At 39.9% G+C, this 19208-nt stretch overlaps 3 protein-coding genes across 4 annotated transcripts; 1 reads left to right on the plus strand and 2 right to left on the minus strand.

Moving 5' to 3' along the window:
* Positions 1–1933: 1933 nt before the first annotated feature.
* LOC6567930 lies at positions 1934–11417 on the plus strand. The gene is made up of 9 exons (XM_032740265.1): positions 1934–2083; positions 3474–5271; positions 5346–5476; positions 9309–9397; positions 9466–9699; positions 9764–10034; positions 10113–10562; positions 10634–10792; positions 10882–11417. The coding sequence occupies exons 2-9, from the start codon at positions 3846–3848 to the stop codon at positions 10945–10947; spliced, it is 2826 nt and encodes a 941-aa protein (XP_032596156.1). The 5' UTR covers positions 1934–2083; positions 3474–3845; the 3' UTR covers positions 10948–11417.
* Positions 11418–12147: 730 nt separating this feature from the next.
* Positions 12148–17973, minus strand: LOC6567929 (ATP-dependent Clp protease ATP-binding subunit clpX-like, mitochondrial). 2 transcript variants are annotated; one of them, XM_001994122.2, is made up of 6 exons: positions 16994–17973; positions 14469–15564; positions 13456–13732; positions 13240–13389; positions 12941–13162; positions 12148–12884 (listed from the first exon to the last, which is right to left on the minus strand). In XM_001994122.2, the coding sequence occupies exons 1-6, from the start codon at positions 17049–17051 to the stop codon at positions 12660–12662; spliced, it is 2028 nt and encodes a 675-aa protein (XP_001994158.1). In that variant the 5' UTR covers positions 17052–17973; the 3' UTR covers positions 12148–12659. The 2 variants fall into 2 exon arrangements, with proteins under 2 accessions (XP_001994158.1, XP_032596221.1); XM_032740330.2 differs by having other exon boundaries at positions 16991–17894.
* Positions 17974–17976: 3 nt separating this feature from the next.
* LOC6567928 (surfeit locus protein 6 homolog) lies at positions 17977–19177 on the minus strand. The gene is made up of 2 exons (XM_001994121.2): positions 18923–19177; positions 17977–18865 (listed from the first exon to the last, which is right to left on the minus strand). Exons 1-2 carry the CDS (start codon positions 19077–19079, stop codon positions 18036–18038), a joined length of 987 nt encoding a protein of 328 aa, XP_001994157.1. The 5' UTR covers positions 19080–19177; the 3' UTR covers positions 17977–18035.
* Positions 19178–19208: the final 31 nt, after the last annotated feature.

Genomic DNA, 19208 nt, shown 5'->3' on the forward strand with positions numbered 1-19208 from the left:
AAGTACGATTTTGAGATGAAATCCAATCAGAAAGTTTTATCTATATATAGATTTAGATAAGTTGCATGCAACAAAACATTTTTGTTCTTGCTTAATTTTCATTTGTGAATTGGGATTTTAATTGAAGTTTTATTTGTGATTTGCGATTCTTTGTTAGTGTCACCGAGTCAGATCAATCATTGGCACAACCACAATATGCACATATTTAAATAACAAATCCGCTGAATTAAATTTAAGCTGCTTATTCAGACAGTGTGCCATCAAAAGATCTATTCACACTTCGATTGTGACGCTCGTGTTGCATTGTTTACACGCTGTCTCTCATGTCAGATAGCGTCTAAACAAATATTGTGTATGGGTGTGTGTGTGTGTATGTGTTTGGCTTACTAGGGGGTGTGGGTGTTCCTTTTCTGTATTGTCAAGTCTGCTGTGTGGCATAATGATCTTTGTTTGTTTTATGTGCGCACAGTAAAACTCAACACATTCGCATAAATTGGGTCAGAGCTCTAAAGCTAATCCGAATACCGAGACGCTTCTCAGCTGGAGGGAAGCGGCGGGGGTCAGGGTAGTCAACCCTTATATGGCTATTGAACGTTGGCTGGTTATCTGGCAGCTAAACTAAATAACTGTCAATTTATGAGACAATCGACATGTTCAAAGGTGAAGATCTTTTGGTTGAAATCAATTACCGCAAAACAGCAACAGAAATAGAAACAGAAATAGAAACAACATGCAATAAAGATAGAAATGATCAAACAAAACGCAAACCGGAAGCTGAGCTGTGCGGCGCCGCGCTGCGCTGCGCTGTGCTGCTCTGCCTGAAGCTCATCATGATCACGATCGTGAACATCATCTCAGTAGCTACAGCGGCTTATTTGCGGTTAGCCCACCCACCCTTCCACCCACCTGTCGCCCTGTCGCTGTGTATGTGTGTGTGTGTGTGTGTGCTTGTTTGTTGTTCTGTGTATGCATGTGTAAAATTTAACAGCAAACGTGTAAATAACAAAGATGCCTCATACGATCTTTTTATATGACAGACTATTCGCGCTATTCGCTCGAACATCGTTTCGAGTTGCTTTAAACAAACAAAAACGATCGCCCACCTTCGAAATTAATATAAACAAAATCACCAAAAAATGCGCAAAAGAAAAAACTAACGAAAAAATACTGACTGCAACAAACATCGTTAAAAAAAAAGGCACGACAGATATAAGTTATTTAGCATTAGCAGAGCGAAATAAATGTTTCAGGTTTTATTCTTCTTCGTGTGTCTGACACATAAAAAATTAATTGTACACCCCAATTGCAATCGTTGACTTTTGCATACCCTATGAAAATATTGAACACTTTCAAAACTCAACTTATATGCAAATTGTAAATTAAGCATGCAAATTTTGGTTTATTATATTGCTTATGGTATCGATAAGCTGCCTTGGCATTATTATTATTATTATACATTATTTGTGTTTAGTTAAAGTATTTATTTTGCTTCAACAGCGAAGAAGATAACAATTTCCATATATCCCATGCGGTTGCACAGCGTATAAATAACAAACACCTTTGCTTTGATTTCTGCTGTTTGCTTTTTTTTTCTTTTTTTTTTCGTTTTGTGCTGTGTCGTGTGTGGGTACGGCAAGTGTTCTGCGTCTGCGTCTGCGTTTACGTCTGCGTCTGAGTGTGCGTGTTGTGTGGGGGTAAGTGAGAGAGCCATGAGAGAGAGAGAGAGTGTGGCTGCTGCTGCTACTGCTCAAAGAACGCCAAAGTAATTGCGATGTTGGCGCTCTCATTCGTAGCGAACGAGTCAGCGAGAGCGTGTGTGTGTGTGTGTCTCTCTCTCTGTGTGTGGGAGCGCCCTAATCGTGTGTTCTCAGTGTCATTAGCTGCTGCAACAGCTGAGATCACTTCCACTTCGCACTCGCCAACTGCGACGACGACAACGACGACGACGACGCCAACGGCGACAGCGACTGAGACTGTGACTGAGGCTGATGTTATTTTGAGCTGCGAGCAGAGCGGACAAAGATTTACAGTAACAACACGAAGCTAATCAGCAACGCTCGCGTCCGCGTGCACAGTGCGCTCGGTAAAAATTTTGTGTGTTGAACACGGCAATAGTTTGTTAAATTTAGCGCCCGGTCAAACGATTCCAAAACGGAAAGATTTTTCCGCCAACTTGCCAGATGCGTTTTTCTGTGTAAATACTGTTACATATTGTATATATATATATATATATACATACATATGTATGTGGAATGGTTTGTGTGTTTTTGTTTTTGTATTTTTATTGGCGTGATCTTTGATCGTTGTTTTTGTTGTTAACGTGTTAACTTGTTTTCATTGTGTGTGGTGTGGCCCAAATGAAATGTCAATTCGCAAATTTCATTTAACCTTTCGTTTGGTTTATTAATTAATGACGAAATCCAACCAACGCGTCATCGTGACTGTCGTCAGCGTCAGCGCACGCCTTTGGGGCATAAATGCAATTAAATCATTAATAGAGCCAGACAAGCATCACAAATATACTCGATAGCGCCGACTTATAGGCATCCACACACACATACACACACACACACATGCACTATTTATTCACGTATGTTAAGTGCAATAGAAGAGTGTGTGGCAAGCAGCACGGAAGCAACAACACCAGCAGCGGCAGCGGCAACTACTTCGAAATTTATTTTCGAATAAATAGTACAAAGTTGAAGAAGCAGCAGCAGCAGCAGCAGCAGCAGTCGCTGCTAAACGTAAAAACAAGGCAAAAATGCCGCGCAGAACGGGCAAAGGGGCTGTTTTTTCTCCTCCTCCTCTTCTTCTTCTTCTCTTCTCTTACGGTTGCACAGTGTCACTGCATTTGCATGTGCAGAATATGATAAATAATTTGATTGACTAATTGATCTCAGTGGCAGCCACATTTTGCGTTACGATATGCGTTAAGTGATTTTGTGCCAAATATCTCACACGCATGTGTGAAATAGAAATTTACTGCTTAGCTTGAGCGATTTGTTAAGTGATTAACGCATCACATTCACTTTGAATAACTACAAAGTATGTAAACAATCAAATGCCAGAGCATTAACTGTAGCCGGTCCAAAGATAAAGGAATTCCATTTAAAATTTTGCACGCAAAGCAGATTATGCCTTCCAAAACATATTTAAATGAAAGATTTACCAGTTTTATATCTACATTTCATTTGGATATCTAGCAATTCTTCATAATACTTCATATTTTTAGAAGAATAACAAATGGAAAATACTTTAGAAACGCCATGCGGCCACTGTGCACAGTGTGTGCGCCTTACGTATTGAGATGATGCCCCGATCCCGATGCTAATGCCGACGTTATATTTTTGTGTGTGCGTCGCCGTCGACGCAGAGTGCGGGCTGTGTGTGTGTGTGTGTGTGTGTGTGTGTGTGTTTCGGCGGCGTCTGAAATCAACGAAATAGGAAATTTTGGTATTTGTTTTTATTAATAGATTTCGCCATACGGAGAAAAGTTAAAACGAGGAAAATGTGAAAATGTGAAAAGTGAATGAAACGCACATGAAATTTGTAAAAATCAACCAGAATTACAAGCCACACAGCGGCCAATGAATTGTGTGAAATGCGACTAAACCAAACTAAACATTTAACTCGATGAAATAACCGTCTCAATTCGTTTAAATAATGCCACATTTTGTTCAAGTGTATAGACAAATACACTGACCAAATTGAAAATGTGAATACATATTGTGTGAAAACTACAGCAAATTGTGCGAATTACAAATCAAAAGAGGAAAATTCAGTGAAGAGCAAAAGGCAAAAAGAAAAAAGATAAAAATTTAATTTAACTCAAACAATTTGTCAAAATGCAGGCGTCTTCGACGACAACAACAACAACGACAAAAACAAAAAAGCTCAGCAACAGCGCCGGCAGCTCAACGGCAATGAGTAGCAGCAAAACAACGACAACAACAACAACGACACGCAAACCGGCAACAGCTGCTGCTGCTGCTGCTGCTGCTACCTCAGCGGCTGCAGCGAGTCCCAAGTCCCCAAAAGCAGCGCCGGTGATCAGCAGCGATGCGCACGACGAGATTGCGGAGCTTTCAAAGAAGATCAACGAGCATGCCGATGCCATCTATCACACGTGGAAGAGCCGCGGCCTGCCGCCCGCCCAGCTGCTCGAGATGTACACAAATGCGGCGGCCACCGGTGATTTTGCGGATGTTGCTGTTGCCGCGGCAACAACAACAACCGATCTGAGCAACGCCGAGGGCCTGCAAAAGATGGTCACCAGCTTTGTGAACAAAGACAAAGAACAAAGGGGCAAGAGTGGCATCAAAAAGTCGGAAATGGGCGCGGCAACACAGCCAAATGGCAGCACAAAGCTAAAGAAAACAGCAACAGCAACTGCAACAGCAACGGCAACAACAACAGCAACAGCAACGGGAGCAACAATTGCAACACCAACGCCAACAGCAACAGCAACAAGCAAGGCGGGCAAAACAAGTCAAGTGGAGACGCTGCAGTCGCCAAAAAAGGTTGCTGCTGTTTCGGCCAAAACGCTGCCCGATGTGAATCTAAATTATGACATCAATTTGCAGTTGGACGTGAATAATTTGTCGCAGCAGCAAACGCAGTATTTGGTCAAAATCAGCGAGCTGCTGCAAAAGGAATCAGCAACAGCAACAACAACACCTGCCAAAAAGCGTCAGAGCAGCAACAACAGCAGCAGCAAAACTGGCAACAGCAGCAACAGTTTAAGCAACAACAGCAACAAGTTAGCAGCAACAGGAACAGCAGCAGCAGCAGCAGCAGCAAAAGAGCAGCAGCCCACAAAGAAACTGAGCAAAGCAATCAGCAGCAACGATGTTGTCGATGCGCCGCATGTGGGCGTGGCAGTAATGAATGCGACAGCTAAAGGCGCCTCTGAGACGTCAATAGCCACACGCAAAGTCAGCAAAACCAAAGAGAACAACAGCGAACAACAGAAGCCGGCAACAACAACAGTAGCAACAGCAGCAACAGCAGCAACCATAACCAAAGAAAAGCCAACAATCACGCGCAAATTAATCAACAGCAGCAGCAGCAGCAGCGGCAACAGCAATCGCAGCAACACTGATAACAACAATGCCAGCAACATTGTGACCAATGCAACGGCAACGGCAACAGCAACAGCAACAGCCGCTGAGTCGCCAGCAACATTGGCGGACACAACGATGCCAACGTTGAATAAAATCAAACCGACTAGCGGCAGCCGGGCACCGCTCACCAATGGCCAGGATAAGAATTGTAATAAGTCAATCACAGATTGCCAAATGGCAAATTACAGCATTATTCATATTGCTCATCTTATTCAATTGCAGTGGGCAGACCGATCCTGACACGTGGCTCCGTTGCCGAGCGCGTGATGCTATTTGAGAAACGACCGGATGGACGCAACTCATTTCTCGATATCAAACGGCCAGCGGAAGCGCCGCCCAAAACTCTGCTCAAGGTATGAGAAGAAATACCCAGTGCCCAGTGCCCAGCACCAACCCCAAACCCCCTTTCCAAATTTATGCAAATTACCTCAGCGATAGTGCTCTTAGTGTGTAGATTTCAGTTGTTATCTAACAACTGCAAATAGCAAGTGAAAAATCACCACAGCCGCACACCAGCAATAATAGCAACAATAGCAACATATTATGCCCATCCCCATCCCCATCCGCTGCGACACCTCCGCCCCCTCGCCGACAATTGAAAACAAATAAAATATCGTTGTTGCTGTGTTGCTCTTATCGGGCCGCTTTAGCATCATTGATTGATTTAAGGTTAACCCAAGACGCCATAGACATGTTGCTGCTGCTATCGCTTGCCAACAGAGATGAGGCGAGACGGGACAACAGATTTGTATATAGACATAGAGCATTGCAATTGCCAATAAGCCATTAGGGTTACCCATTTGGAAAGATATGCTTCGAAAAGCATTTTATGCATGAGCTTAGCTAGGCACAAATATTCAAGCGTAGCAGCAAATTATATACTTTGGAAACTATATATATGCTTATCATATTACATATCACAAATCACTTTAATTATTGTGATACACACAAATAACACAATCAATACTTAAATTCAATTAATCAGAGCTTAAGCTGAAGTCACTATTTAGATAGTAATAATTTTGTTGTAGTCTTACTGTATATATTCTAAGTTTACTATAGGTTTTTTATATGTATACTCAGACATTTTATTCAGTTTTAGATAGAGTTATAGTAAAGAGTAATAATTCGTTTCGTTTTTCGTTGAACGATCTTTACGAAAATGATGTAACTTATTTGCAACTCTCGCAACTTTTTTTTTATATTAAACTCAACTAAAAGAAAACTGAAATTAAAAGTATAATATTGCTAGGTTGGCACAATAATAAATATATTCTTTATGTTGTTCAGCTTAGGTGATCCATGTATCCAGCTATTTAATATTTCACTGATACATTCAAAACTATCTAAGAAATTTTAGATCTAAAATTATTTCATTAGACTACAGAATATTAATTCAATCATCATAATCAGAGCCGAAATCATGTTATTAAATTTGCTATTTGAAAGCTAACAAATATTATTAAGGAATTCCAAATAAGCTGAATAATTTGCGGTAATATTATTATTGAATTAAGCAAAAGAAAAAAAGAATATGTATTTATAATTAAGAAGAATAATCAATTTATTTACGAGAAAGATCGTTTCGTTAGGTGTAAAGTTTTTTTGTTCGTGTTCAAGCAAATATTGAGTACCCCTATTCAGCATGCATATTCTCGTATACAAACAATCAAATCAAGTATTTACGATCAGCACAAATGTGCATAGGCAAAAAAAATAAAAAAAATAAGAGATTAGAAAAAGTTTCTACATATATAAACAGCGAAGAGACGAGTTGAATACAAGCAAAAATACAAAATACAAAATACAATACATGCGCATGATTATTTAAGCAACACGAATTGCGTTCATTTTTTATACTCCGCCCATTGACAATGTTCGAAAAGGGTATAATGAAGTTCGGAAAAAGCTATGCAATTTAACCGGCCACCTCAAATGGCATATATATGTTTGATCAGACTCAATCTGGGCATGTCCGTCTGTATGTAAAAGTCGATTTCAAATAATGTAAATTCGTTGTTTACCCAACACATATCGAACTTATTCCATGTTATCGATAGCAGCCCATATCGAAATCGATTTCCGATTGTAGTAAAAGATAATAATTTTAAATACATAGACTTCCAATTGAGTATAATTTCAAATGAATCGATTCAATATTTGTAATAACTATGCTCAGGGTATATCCAAGTCGAGCTCTCTTTCATTGCTTTTTTGGGGAATTTTTTGTTGAAGATATTTGTATTTATATATTTTATTGTTTAATTATTTAATTACGATGTGTGCCGAGTGTGCGGGATATGAGCATATGAATGAATGAGGTATGGTGTCTGACTTCATAATATTTAATTTACTCACTCCCCACCCTTTGCCACGTTTCATTTTTGTTTTTGTTGTTATTGTTGTTGCTGCTGATGCTAAGTAAATAATTGCTATAAATAATTCACAACTCTGTCGGCAATTATTTTGTGCTATTTGCTCTTTGCAGACGCAATTGAAGGCTTGCTCCTCGATATTTATTCGACTTATTTGTTTAACAACTATGCGTATGCGTAATATTTTGCCTAGCAATCGAGCGTATCCGTGCGTATACGTAATATAGCGTCAGTAGCTGCCAGCTTGTCTATTTGTGTGTATGTGTGTTGTTTTCTTTTCTTTTCTTTTCACTGTTGCGTGTAGAGTTAAGATTAATGTTAATGCTGCCGTTGACAGTTTTAAAATCATGAATGACCAGTGCGTGGTTTCTGCCAGTCCACTTGGAGCTTTCCATGCGGAATAGAACGTAAAAAAATGATGGCTAAAAGCAAATGATGCTGCTTATATGGGGTGGCATTGGTACAAGACGCATACAAAGGCACACAACAAAGGCGATTGTTTTAGTATAAGGAATAAGTTGATTTCGTGTGGGGGCAACGCAATCTAATTGAACATTTAACACGTGGGCCGTTCGATAGGTAAACCATGACTATTTATACCACAACAACTCATTTTTGATAAATTACTATTATCGATCTTTTGTTTAATGATACTACTCAATACACAGCTTAGTTTTTGGAAATACAAAAACTCTCACGAGAAATATCTCAATTTTCGGCATCAGTCTGAATATGGAAAATGAAAAATTGTTGGGAATTAGAAAAATACGTATGCATAATATATTTACAATATATTATTATTGAAAATTAAAATGAATCTACATTTATTAAGATACGATCCCCAGTCAACATTTTATTAGCTAAATACTTTCTGTTCATAATTTGGGAATAACATCAAACAATATTTTGAAGCAGAACTTTTGACAATCGAATTATAAAACTATTTTTTATAATTTAAATAAAATACCCACAAATTTTTAATAAATAAGCATATAATAATCTTAAACAAAATAATTATACATCGTCATTTACAAAATTTAAATGCAATAACACATTTGAACTGCTTGAGAATAAGATAATTGATTTATAATTATTCGCAGCGAACCTTTAAACTTGACTGTTCCAATCCCGCCTCATTTAATTAAATTAAGCACTTTTTAAGAGCCCCAAAGGCAGACACGCACACCAGCAAAGCACACAGAGAGAAAAATCGACTAAGCACAGCGTATCTCAATTCTATAGATTTCTTTCAATAGATTATTTTCATTGGCGCCAATTAAGATATTGTAAATTTAGCTTCTATTTGCTGCTGTATTTAGCACAACCACAACAACAACAACAACAAAAATAAAAACAACCACAAAATTGGGTGTGTGTTTGAATTTATTTCTTGCTCATTACTTTTCTGATTTTCTCTGAGCTTAGTGTAATTTCCACGAAGTATTTAAGTATTTGCTGAGTTATGCTCGACACCGACACGAACATAAAACACATACATATATTAATATAATTTTTAGCCAAAAACAAAAACAAAAATAATTTGTTTATTTAAATACACTAACATATTTCATACTAAATTAAAAGGGCCAAATCTTGGGGCGTGGCAGTTGAAAATTTCTTTTTTTTTTTTTGGTTTGTTTCCCCATCTGCGAAAAATGCGAGCAAATATAAACAAAATAAAAAATGTTTGCAAGAATTTGGAAATTTTATGTACTGCCTCAAAAAGTCAAATAAATTAACTGTGTGGTGTCCATGAAACTTATGTTAAGCAACTATAATATATGGTAACTATATCTGGTACACGTTTAAGGTGAAGCTGCATGCAACACCGCCGGCGCCACAGACACAGGACCTATTGCAAAAGGAGATACGCAGCACAAAGAGCGTCTATATACCCAGGTGAGCAAATGCTGTGCTCCAATCGAATCCAGTTCGCATATACATGTATATCATTTTGATTTGGTCAGATTCTACTTTCCACATGGCAAGCCACAGCCAACGATCGCCATGGAGCGTGTTATACGCGGCATATTGTCCGCCTTCGATAGCTTTCCCAACAACCAGGTGACGAAGGATGAGCTGCCGCGCATCCTGAAACTGTGCGGCCTGCCCTTCTACTGGCGCATGCCGGTCATGACCTTCTGCCAGGCGACCAGCAACGGTCTGGTCGAGCGACAGCGTTTCGTCGAGTTCTGGAAGCAGTAAGCTGAGCCCAGCACTCCATCCTCGAGGGTCATTAAAGTTATACGCTTTCCGTTTTTCCAGGATGAATGTTTATTGCCATGAGGCGGCCTCGCGATTCGTTTATATAATGTCGCGCGGACAGCGCTTTCGTTCCTATATTGTGCCGGAGGATTTGGTGCCGATGGTGCAGGACGTGGTCGATACGCATCCGGGTCTGGCGTTTCTCAAAGAAGCCACCGAGTTCCATTCCAGATACGTGCACACAGTCATCGCGCGCATCTTCTATTCGGTGAATCGCAGTTGGAGCGGCAAAATAACCATATCGGAGCTAAAGCGTTCCGATCTGCTGGAGGTGAGTCAACTGTTATATATATATACATATATCCAAAATGGATAGGTTATGGCCACAACTGTAGCGTTTGTTGTGCAGATGATTAGCCTGCTGGAGGAGGAGGAGGATATCAATCAGATAATGGCCTTCTTTAGCTACGAGCACTTCTATGTGATCTACTGTAAGTTCTGGGAATTGGACAAAGATCACGATCTGCTCATCAACCAGGATGATCTGGCCAAGCACAGCGACAATGCCCTCTCCACCCGCATCGTTGAACGCATCTTCTCCGGCTGTGTGACGCGCAGCGACAACAAAAAATCATCTGAAGATGAGCCAAAAATGTCCTATACAGATTTTGTATGGTTCATACTGTCCGAGGAGGATAAACGCACGCCGACAGCGATCGAGTACTGGTTCCGTTGCATGGACATCGATGGTGATGGTGCTCTGTCCATGTACGAGCTGGAATACTTCTATGAGGAGCAGCAGCAGCGCATGGAGGGCATTGGCATTGAGTGTCTGCCCTTCGAGGACTGTCTGTGTCAGGTGTGCAATCCCAGTGAATCCTAGTTAGTTCAACTGTCGAAATTCAACATATATCTTTCACACCCTTACAGATGCTAGACATGATTAAGCCTGCGAACCGTGATTCCATTACATTGGGTGACTTGAAGCGCTGCAAAATGACGCACGTCTTCTTCGATACCTTCTTCAATCTGGAGAAATATCTGGATCACGAGCAGCGCGATCCATTTGCCGCACAGCGGGATGAGTCTGTAAGTAATCTGTCCTACTTATGTCCATATTCAAAACTACTTCTTCAATTAAATTCACTTCACATAATCATACTAATATCATTTTGCAGAACACCGATTGGGATCGCTTTGCGGCACAGGAATACGAGCTGCTTATATCTGAGGAGAATGATTAAAACTCGTTACCAAATTCGGGATTTAACTACTTATTTATATATACACAAACACTCACACAAACAAACAAAAATACACAACCAACAAACACACACACACGCAACAAAGATATTTATTTACTTACAAATTTTTATACAAATTTTACACTACGTGAAACAAAAAAACTATTACAAAAAACCCAAAAAAAATAAACAAAAGAAAATATTTAAGTGCTGATGTGCAATAAATTTAAAAACTATTTATTAATGCGACAATTTCGTTATTCAGTTTAATTCATTAATTAAAATAAAACCAAACAAAATACAAATAAATCAAATTAAACGCAAAACTAAATAGCGAATAACGCACGAAAGAGTTTCGAATATGAAAGTTGCATGAGTCAATTTTTTGAGTAGTTTATTTTAGTCAATTTAATTTGTGCAAATTTTGTTTAGTTGAATATGATAATTAAATAAAAATAATCATAAATTGGTTCAATGCTGTTTTCTATGGCTCGAATGTGGGTGATCTCTTAAGTATAATTGATATAATTTCCTGGCTGCTTTGCCTTTGTACCTGACTACATCAACATGGACCGGAATTGAAGCATCATAATTCGCATATTTTCCATGTATTTTTTAAAATCTTTTCTATTTGTTCTATTTTTTTTTAATTTTTGTGGAGCACTTACATGATATTACTTCTTCCAAGCAACCTTAAAAACTCTTTCTTGATGTACTTAAAATAAGTCTATTAGTTTTGTCTCTCAAAATATTGTTATTTTTATTTTATTAAAAGAAATATTTTTGATTGTTTTTATTTATTTTTTATTATTAAATTACTTATGCATTTTTTTTCGTTTTGTTGTACAACTTAAATTAGCTAAAAATATTATTTTTGCTTCTCTTCATTAATTAGGCTATTCAAAAATTTGTAACTCACTTCAACTATGCAAGTTGTTATTGCCTAGTTTTAAATATATATATTTTTACAGGTATAATTGAAATAGATATATCGTAGTGTGGGTATGCAGAAAGGAAGGAAAACTAACGCAGCGCCAACTGGCAAAAATTAAGGTTCTTGTTGGTGTTGTTATTTTTTCTCCAATTAGTCGAGCTTAATTATTTTTTTATAATTTTTCTTTTTTTAATTAATATTTTTGTTGCTTTACAATTCTATCTGTTGTTTTATTGTGTGATAATGTTTTTATTTTTCTTACAATATCCATTCATTATGCAAACGATTGGTAAAAATCTTCTACGCTGCTTGCCAGTTTCTGAATCACAGGTGCATATTGAGGGGGATATTTGCGATTATATGTAAATAAATTGAGCAAGAGCCATTCAAAATAAAAAGGAGGCCGTGGTTTTGCAGGTGGGGCTATGTGCCACTCAAAGTATCATTAAAACGTGACTAAAAATAATATAACACATTAACGTATATGCATATAGTAGATATGGGAACTAAGTTTAAATAGAGTTTGCTTTGAAGTCAGTAGTTAAAGCATTGTAAGCAAACAAATGTATATAAGACAAAAATTTAAAACTCTAAAAGTAAATGAAAAGCACTGGCGACATTTTTGGTGAAGTTGGAAAGACCAAATGGAAAAGCGATGCAGTGTTGTTGTTGTTGTTGCTACTGTTTCCTGCGATTAACTATTGTTGCAACTGCTGTGTTTGCGATTGCTTTTTGTGTTGGCGGCGCCTTAGCTTGTTATTTGTTTAGTGTGTTTGGTTTACTGTTTGAGCCGTACTTTTTCACTATCCTCAAAGTTCTTATCATTATCGTTGGTTCGCTCCGTGTTGTCTGTGGACTCAGCTGTGGCATCGATGCTCTCCTCATCGTCGGTTCTGCGACTGTAAACGGGCTGATCAGTGCCGCGCACATAGTCTCCGGTAATGTGCACGCTTCTGATGTCCGAGCCCGGCACTATGAACATGGGATCCAGCAGCAATTGCTCCTGCAAGCATTGAATATTAATTAAAGAGCTCAACAATTTATGGATCCTTAATTTACCATTATGGAGCGTAGACCGCGTGCACCTGTATGCCTTTCCATGGCTAATGCTGCAATTGATTCAACTGCATCCTCGGTGAATGACAACTCCACCTCGTCCAGGCCCAATAGAGCCTTGTATTGTGGCACTAGCGCATTGCGCGGCTCGGTTAGAATGCGCACCAGCATGCTGACATTCAAACTGTGGAACGGCACAATCACCGGAAAGCGACCAACGAACTCCTGCATTCGAAACACCAACAACAAAGTTATTTATCAACTAGTAAGAATATATAATAAATATATATATATATACTGACCGGTATCATGCCAAATTCAACGAGATCACGCGCCTGTACCTTGGTCAGGCATTTATCACGCTCCTCCTGATCGTTCTCCATTGGAGCTGCAGCCGATTGGGCGGCTCTACGACCCGAACCGCTTGTCGAAGGCATGCCAAAGCCCAAATACTATAATAAAAAAAAGGGGATGCAATTCAGATATGTTTTTATACATGGGCTATTTAGCATAGTCACCTTTTCGTTGAGGCGCCGGCCAATAAGGCGATCGAGACCCGTATAGGCGCCAGAGGCAACAAACAGTATGTTGGTGGTATCCACCTGGACAGTTTCGCCGCGCAGCTTGCGTGGTGAATTGCGTTCGGGCACGTTGACAACGGTGCCCTCGAGCATCTTCAGCATGCCCTGTTGAACACCCTCGCCGCCCACGTCACGCAACTGATGTATGCCGGGCACAGCGCCAATTTTGTCCACCTCATCCAGAAAGACTATGCCAGTTTGAGCGCGTTCCACACTGCAGCGGAAAAAAAACAAGAGAGAAAAAGTGTGTTTATAAATAATGGTTCTATATTTATATATACGATATATATATATTGGTTTGTAACGCTTTGCCTCTGGAGTATATTTTGAATTTTATGATTTCACGCAGCAATTTCAATAGAGTAAAACAACAGGTGATCAAAATTTTGACCTCAAAATTGGAAGGTGTGTGTAAAGCTCATTTGAGCTCAATTTAAAATATAGTAAATAATAATGGGATAGTAAAATAGGTGCAAAGACATTAACTTGTGATTTTTCAAAACGAATCAATGCAAATATGTAAATCATATGTCGACGTTGTTTCTTAATAAATTGAAACTGTTTGGCACATGAAGGATGATTTGAATGTATTCATTATTATAAGGGCTTAACTGAGCTATCAAATTATTATATTATACTAAATAGGTCAAAAAGATAGAATTTAATCTCAAAGAAAAATTATCAATTGGAAAGCCTCAGAATTTCTTTGCCAATTTCAGAAAAATATAAATATTAAAGGGCGCTTAGGAATCTTCAAAACTTCATCCGCAACCGATAATGGTATGGTGCTTTTGAGTCACCAAAAGCGAAAAAATGACACAACATTCTCTCATGTAAAGAATTGTGTATTAAATTAACTAAAAAAGCAGTAACCAAGCTTGTAGCCAAGTTATTGTCTGCACACCTATTTTTGCTGTCCAGATGTGTATATGGATTAGGACGCGACTCACTTGTAGTTGGCATCCTGGAGTAGCTTGGAGATGACGCTCTCGATGTCCTCGCCGACGTAGCCGGCCTGGGTTAGTGTCGTGCAATCACAGATGGCAAACGGTACATCCAGACAGCGTGCTATTGTCTGGGCTATCAGTGTCTTGCCGGAGCCCGTCGGTCCCAGCATGATGATGTTGCTCTTCTCCAATTTGACGTCGGTGCTCTGGTTGTCGAGAATCTCGGAGCCGGGACGGTGATCACCGCGTGAGGTCGAGCCCATGCCAATGCTGCTGCCGGCTGTATGTAGACCGCTGCTAAGACCGGAACCCGTCAGTCCGCCACCCATGCCCATTTGCGCTGGCTTCGGCGGCAACTCGCTGCCCGGCGTGCTATTCAGTGTGTGACCAATGCCGGTGATATGGAGGAGATCTGTGCGCGGTATGCCTTCCAATCCGCCCGATCCAGAGCCCTGGCCGGACGACTGCTGCAGTTGTGGCAGATTGTGATGGATGCGCTTGTAATGATTGTAGACGGCAACGGCGAGCACTTTCTTGGCGAACTCCTGACCCACCACATGCTTGTCCAGATACTCCATGATCTTTTGCGGCGGCGGCGGCGGTTTGCGTTGATTCTTTGGCTCCTCCTTGATGCGCTGCTTCGTCTCGACGTCGGAGAGCACCACAAAGAAATAGTTGCACTTGGCGCACTTCACAAATCGCGTGGAGCTAACGAACGTCTCCACTTGGGTGCAGGCACTGCCGCATTTCGGACACGATAGAAATTTATCACCAGGACCACTGCCGCCGGTTGTGTTTGCACCACTGCCACCAGCACTGGAATTGGGTGTCTTCGCACCACCACCACCACTGCCAACTGCACCGTTGCCCGCACCAGTGCCACTGCTGCTGCTGTTGCTCCCATCGGACATGCTAGTGACACCATTGGTTATGTCAATGTAGGTGGGTATGACCACCAGAGGCTCCAGCACAAGATGCCCATTGGCGGTACAGTATTGTGTGGCTACATGGAACTGTCTGGTGAGAATCGCTCGGCTGCTCCCTTCTGTTCCGCCTGTGCTCAGTAATATGCATCTTGGTGTGTGCTGCACCTGGTTGCCTACAAAATGGAAAGTGTAATTAATACATACTAATTAAACTCTGTTTTAAGTGTTGTTAACTGATTTGTTTTTCTACAGTTCTTTGAACTTTTTAATATGGCATTGGGAATTATACATTATATATATACACATATACGTTATATATATATATGAAATAATATACAAACTCGAAGATTATCTATAAAAGATTTGGTGGAGAACTTGTAAATTTGTCCTATAATCTTGCGGAGAAGGAAGAAAGTAATAAATATATACAGTTACCATAGGAATAATCAGTGGAAAAATAAGTATTCAATTGTTTACAGTTTTGGCTTCTAGAAATCATTTTTAATGTTCTTATACTTTTTTTCCCCTTTATTGTTTTTGCAGTTGTTTGATGAAATCGGATGCCAATTAGCAAGTTGTCAAGCAATAAAAGTTGACTGAATTCAATTAGACCTTAACAAACTGATACTATTATTGTATTATATTAACTGATCTCTTGGGAAAGCGAAAATATGAAACCTAATCAAGTTCAGTTAAAATAGCGCTTATCTAATTTCCCTTCGTACATATGAATAATAAAAAAGAAACACTTCCTCATAAAAGTTACGTAAACGTTTTTCCTTATGGGCTTTTAAAAAGATGTTATTACTAGCCAGTTTTTATTACCAGCAAGAAAAAATATGTTTTTGCTATTTGTACACAAGAAAAAAAATTTATTCGACCGGCTGATCATTGCGTCAAAGCGGCAACCGCAATAACTAAGCCTCGACCACAATTTGAGACAATTCAAGTTCAGTTCAAAAACGCGCTCGCCGCGCTGTAAGCAAGCCATCAAAATGGCAACAACAAACAATCACGGCTAATACGATATATGTTACGTTGTCTGATTGGTATAACGTAACGAGTAGGCGACTAAGCGGTACAACGTTGACCTTCGCCACAAGCTGTTTGACATGAATTTAAATCATATTACGAATTCAAATGTTGTCGATGCATTAACCTTCACGTGAGAGATAGAGAGAGAGAGAGAGAGAGAGAGAGAGAGAGAGAGAGAGAGAGAGAGAGAGAGAGAGAGAGAGAGAGAGAGAGAGAGAGAGAGAGAGAGAGAGAGAGAGAGAGAGAGAGAGATAGGGGCAGCGAGGCAGTGTATAAATAAAGTTTATGTGCAGTCAGAGAAATTCTGATAAGCGAACTGGACAATATACTAATTAGACTCTCTGCTCTTGTTGTTATTGCTTTTGCTTACGGCTGCTGTTGATCGGTCTGATCGTGCTACGTGACGCGATCACTCTCTGCAAATGACGCAGTTACGTATACAATTTTGCACAACAAGCATACAGTTTGAGGCTTTTCGCATGCTTGCATGTGTGTGAATTGCAACTTCTTGCTATGTTACTTGTTATGTTACTTGTTATGTTACTTGTTATTGTTATTTCCGCTTACCCTTTGTCCAAATTTTGTATTTTGGAGCCAGTAGAAAGATGCGTCGTACCATGCTCATTATGATGCACTGCTGCTATTACGGGAATCTCAGCTGGCGACTCCGCTCACACGCACACACACTCACGCACACACACTCACGCACACACTCTCGTATTTCTTCTTCTTCTATGCTGTGCGGAGGGAGGGAGGGCTGGTAATAATGCTGTTGTTGTTGGTGTTGCTGCTGACAGCTTGTTCTCGACTATTTTGACAGGCAAATACTGCTGGTCATTCGATTTTAGATTTTCGCACAATTGTTTGATTTTCACTTGAAACTGAATTTTCAGAAATCTCGTGTGTGCTTGTTTTTGTTATACGACGCAATTGTGCCTTTTTCTGTTGCTGTCGCTACTGCTGCTGCTATGCTGCGGCCTTTTTTGTGTGGAAAATGTGAATAAAATAGAATGCGCTCGGCGCTTTGCTATATCTCTTCACTTGTTTGTCCCTCTCCGTGTGTGTGTGTGTGTGTTTTATGTCGGTGTGTTTTCAGATTTCTTCTCACACGATGTTTCGTGCGCGCTGGCCAGTTTCCTGCTTCTTCTTGCTCTGTTTGCTATTCACTGGCAGTTCTGTTTTTGTAGCTGTATTTGCTGTAGACCCATCAGACGGCTTTTATTGAATGGCTGCAAAGTCTGTAATAATTTGAAGAGACCAAATCAATTAAAGTGTCCGGGTTGTGGTTGCAATTGTTGCACTCCTTATTCTTATGGTAATTGACAAAATACAGAAATGCGACAATCCTCACGGATCAGCTGTTTCGTGATGATGATATTAACAGCTGTTATGCGTGGCTCTTCTTCTTGCCCGTGCTAAGCACCGTGGTACACAAACTAAACACATAAAACAACCAAATGAATTTTAGATATACACAAAGAATTTTGACTGTATCACGGCCAGAAAATGGGAAATTTTCAATAAAAGTGAATTTAAACAACAGTTTTCACTTCGTTGTGTCAATTTTTTTATTTGAGTAGTTAAACAAGTGAATTTGCCAAACAGACACCTAGTAGCCAGCTATAATTCGGCCCTTTTTGCTTGCCTTCTTCAATTTGGTTTTCTTCTTATCCTTGCTGCGCTTATCAAGATTATCCTGTCGTTTCTTTTGACGCTTCGTCTTATCGTATTCCACCTTCTCCTTGCGGTCCGCCCACTTCTTTTTCGCAGCGCGTTTCTCCACCTTCTTCTTTTTGATCGCCTTCTGCAGCAGTTTGGTGTCATCCTTTACCTTTTTCCCCTCAACCTTGTCGAACGCCTTTTTCCAGGCAATATCATTTTGTAATTCGGCTGCTTTGCCCGCTTCGCCTTGTTCCTTTAGTTCGTTTATATGTTGACGAGTGTCTTTCAGCTTTTTAAGTATTTCCTTTGGGTTCTGATGGGATTTCTTGGCTTTGGAGCCGGGATTGGCGGCAAAATCGATTTTGGAATAGACAATTTTCGATTCCTCATTGAAGACGGGTTGCATTTTGACCGGTTGAATAAGCGATTTGCTGTCAGTTTGCTCTCCATTTGCATTTTGCTCTGTTTTGACGAGACCATTCCTAAGTTTCTGTTGCTTAATATTCTCGTTTTTCAACGTTTTCGCCGAGGATTGCAGTAACTTTTGCACCCCTTTGCTGTGCTTCAGTTTCTTGGCCTCCCTTCGCTTCTGTTGACGTTCCGTTGTTGGTTTTTTCTTTTGGCGCAGCTTGTTCTTTATGGACGCAATTCGCTCGTCGACGTCGTCTTCGTCGCCAGCTGCATTTGCTGGTTTGCTTGGTTTTTTCAGTTTTTTGCCTTTTGTTTTGGTCGCATTTTCATCATCGGATAGCAAGTAATCCTCGTAGGTGTCTTCGTCTACAATGAGAATATTTAAAGTTATCGAGTAATAGCATTGATTAGTTTTCTGTTTACCCTCTTTCGCGGAATATGGCACCTTGTGTATTGTGAGCAGATGGAGCACTTGTTGCCGGAAGCTTTCCATCTGTTCAAAGGGGCTCTCCTTCTTCTTGGACTTTGATTGCACCCCATCTTTACGGTTGACGCTTTTGGTAGCGACATTATGTTTCATTTTGGTGGTTTTGTGTTAATAAAACAATGTTTTATAAAGAAAATATGTTTAGCTCGCACACGTGCAGCTAATGCTCATTAGAGATGATAAGCTATCGTGAGCTACAATTCTCAATAGTTTTATAAACGA

The sequence above is a fragment of the Drosophila grimshawi genome, unplaced genomic scaffold (assembly GCF_018153295.1).
Source record: "Drosophila grimshawi isolate 15287-2541.00 unplaced genomic scaffold, ASM1815329v1 contig_311, whole genome shotgun sequence".
Classification (NCBI taxonomy): domain Eukaryota; kingdom Metazoa; phylum Arthropoda; class Insecta; order Diptera; family Drosophilidae; genus Drosophila; species Drosophila grimshawi.

Excerpts from the sequence above, each read along its gene's own strand:
- LOC6567928 (XM_001994121.2), bottom strand. The coding sequence starts at position 19,079 with ATGAAACATAATGTCGCTACCAAAAGCGTCAACCGTAAAGATGGGGTG. Across the intron at positions 18,866-18,922 it reads GCCATATTCCGCGAAAGAGG|ACGAAGACACCTACGAGGAT; the intron begins GTAAACAGAAAA and ends TTCTCATTGTAG.
- LOC6567930 (XM_032740265.1), top strand. The coding sequence starts at position 3,846 with ATGCAGGCGTCTTCGACGACAACAACAACAACGACAAAAACAAAAAAG. Across the intron at positions 5,272-5,345 it reads CAATGGCCAGGATAAGAATT|TGGGCAGACCGATCCTGACA; the intron begins GTAATAAGTCAA and ends ATTCAATTGCAG. Across the intron at positions 5,477-9,308 it reads CGCCCAAAACTCTGCTCAAG|GTGAAGCTGCATGCAACACC; the intron begins GTATGAGAAGAA and ends TACACGTTTAAG.
- LOC6567929 (XM_032740330.2), bottom strand. The coding sequence starts at position 17,051 with ATGAGCATGGTACGACGCATCTTTCTACTGGCTCCAAAATACAAAATT. Across the intron at positions 13,733-14,468 it reads CTCCAGGATGCCAACTACAA|TGTGGAACGCGCTCAAACTG; the intron begins GTGAGTCGCGTC and ends TTTCCGCTGCAG. Across the intron at positions 13,163-13,239 it reads TTGAATTTGGCATGATACCG|GAGTTCGTTGGTCGCTTTCC; the intron begins GTCAGTATATAT and ends TTTCGAATGCAG.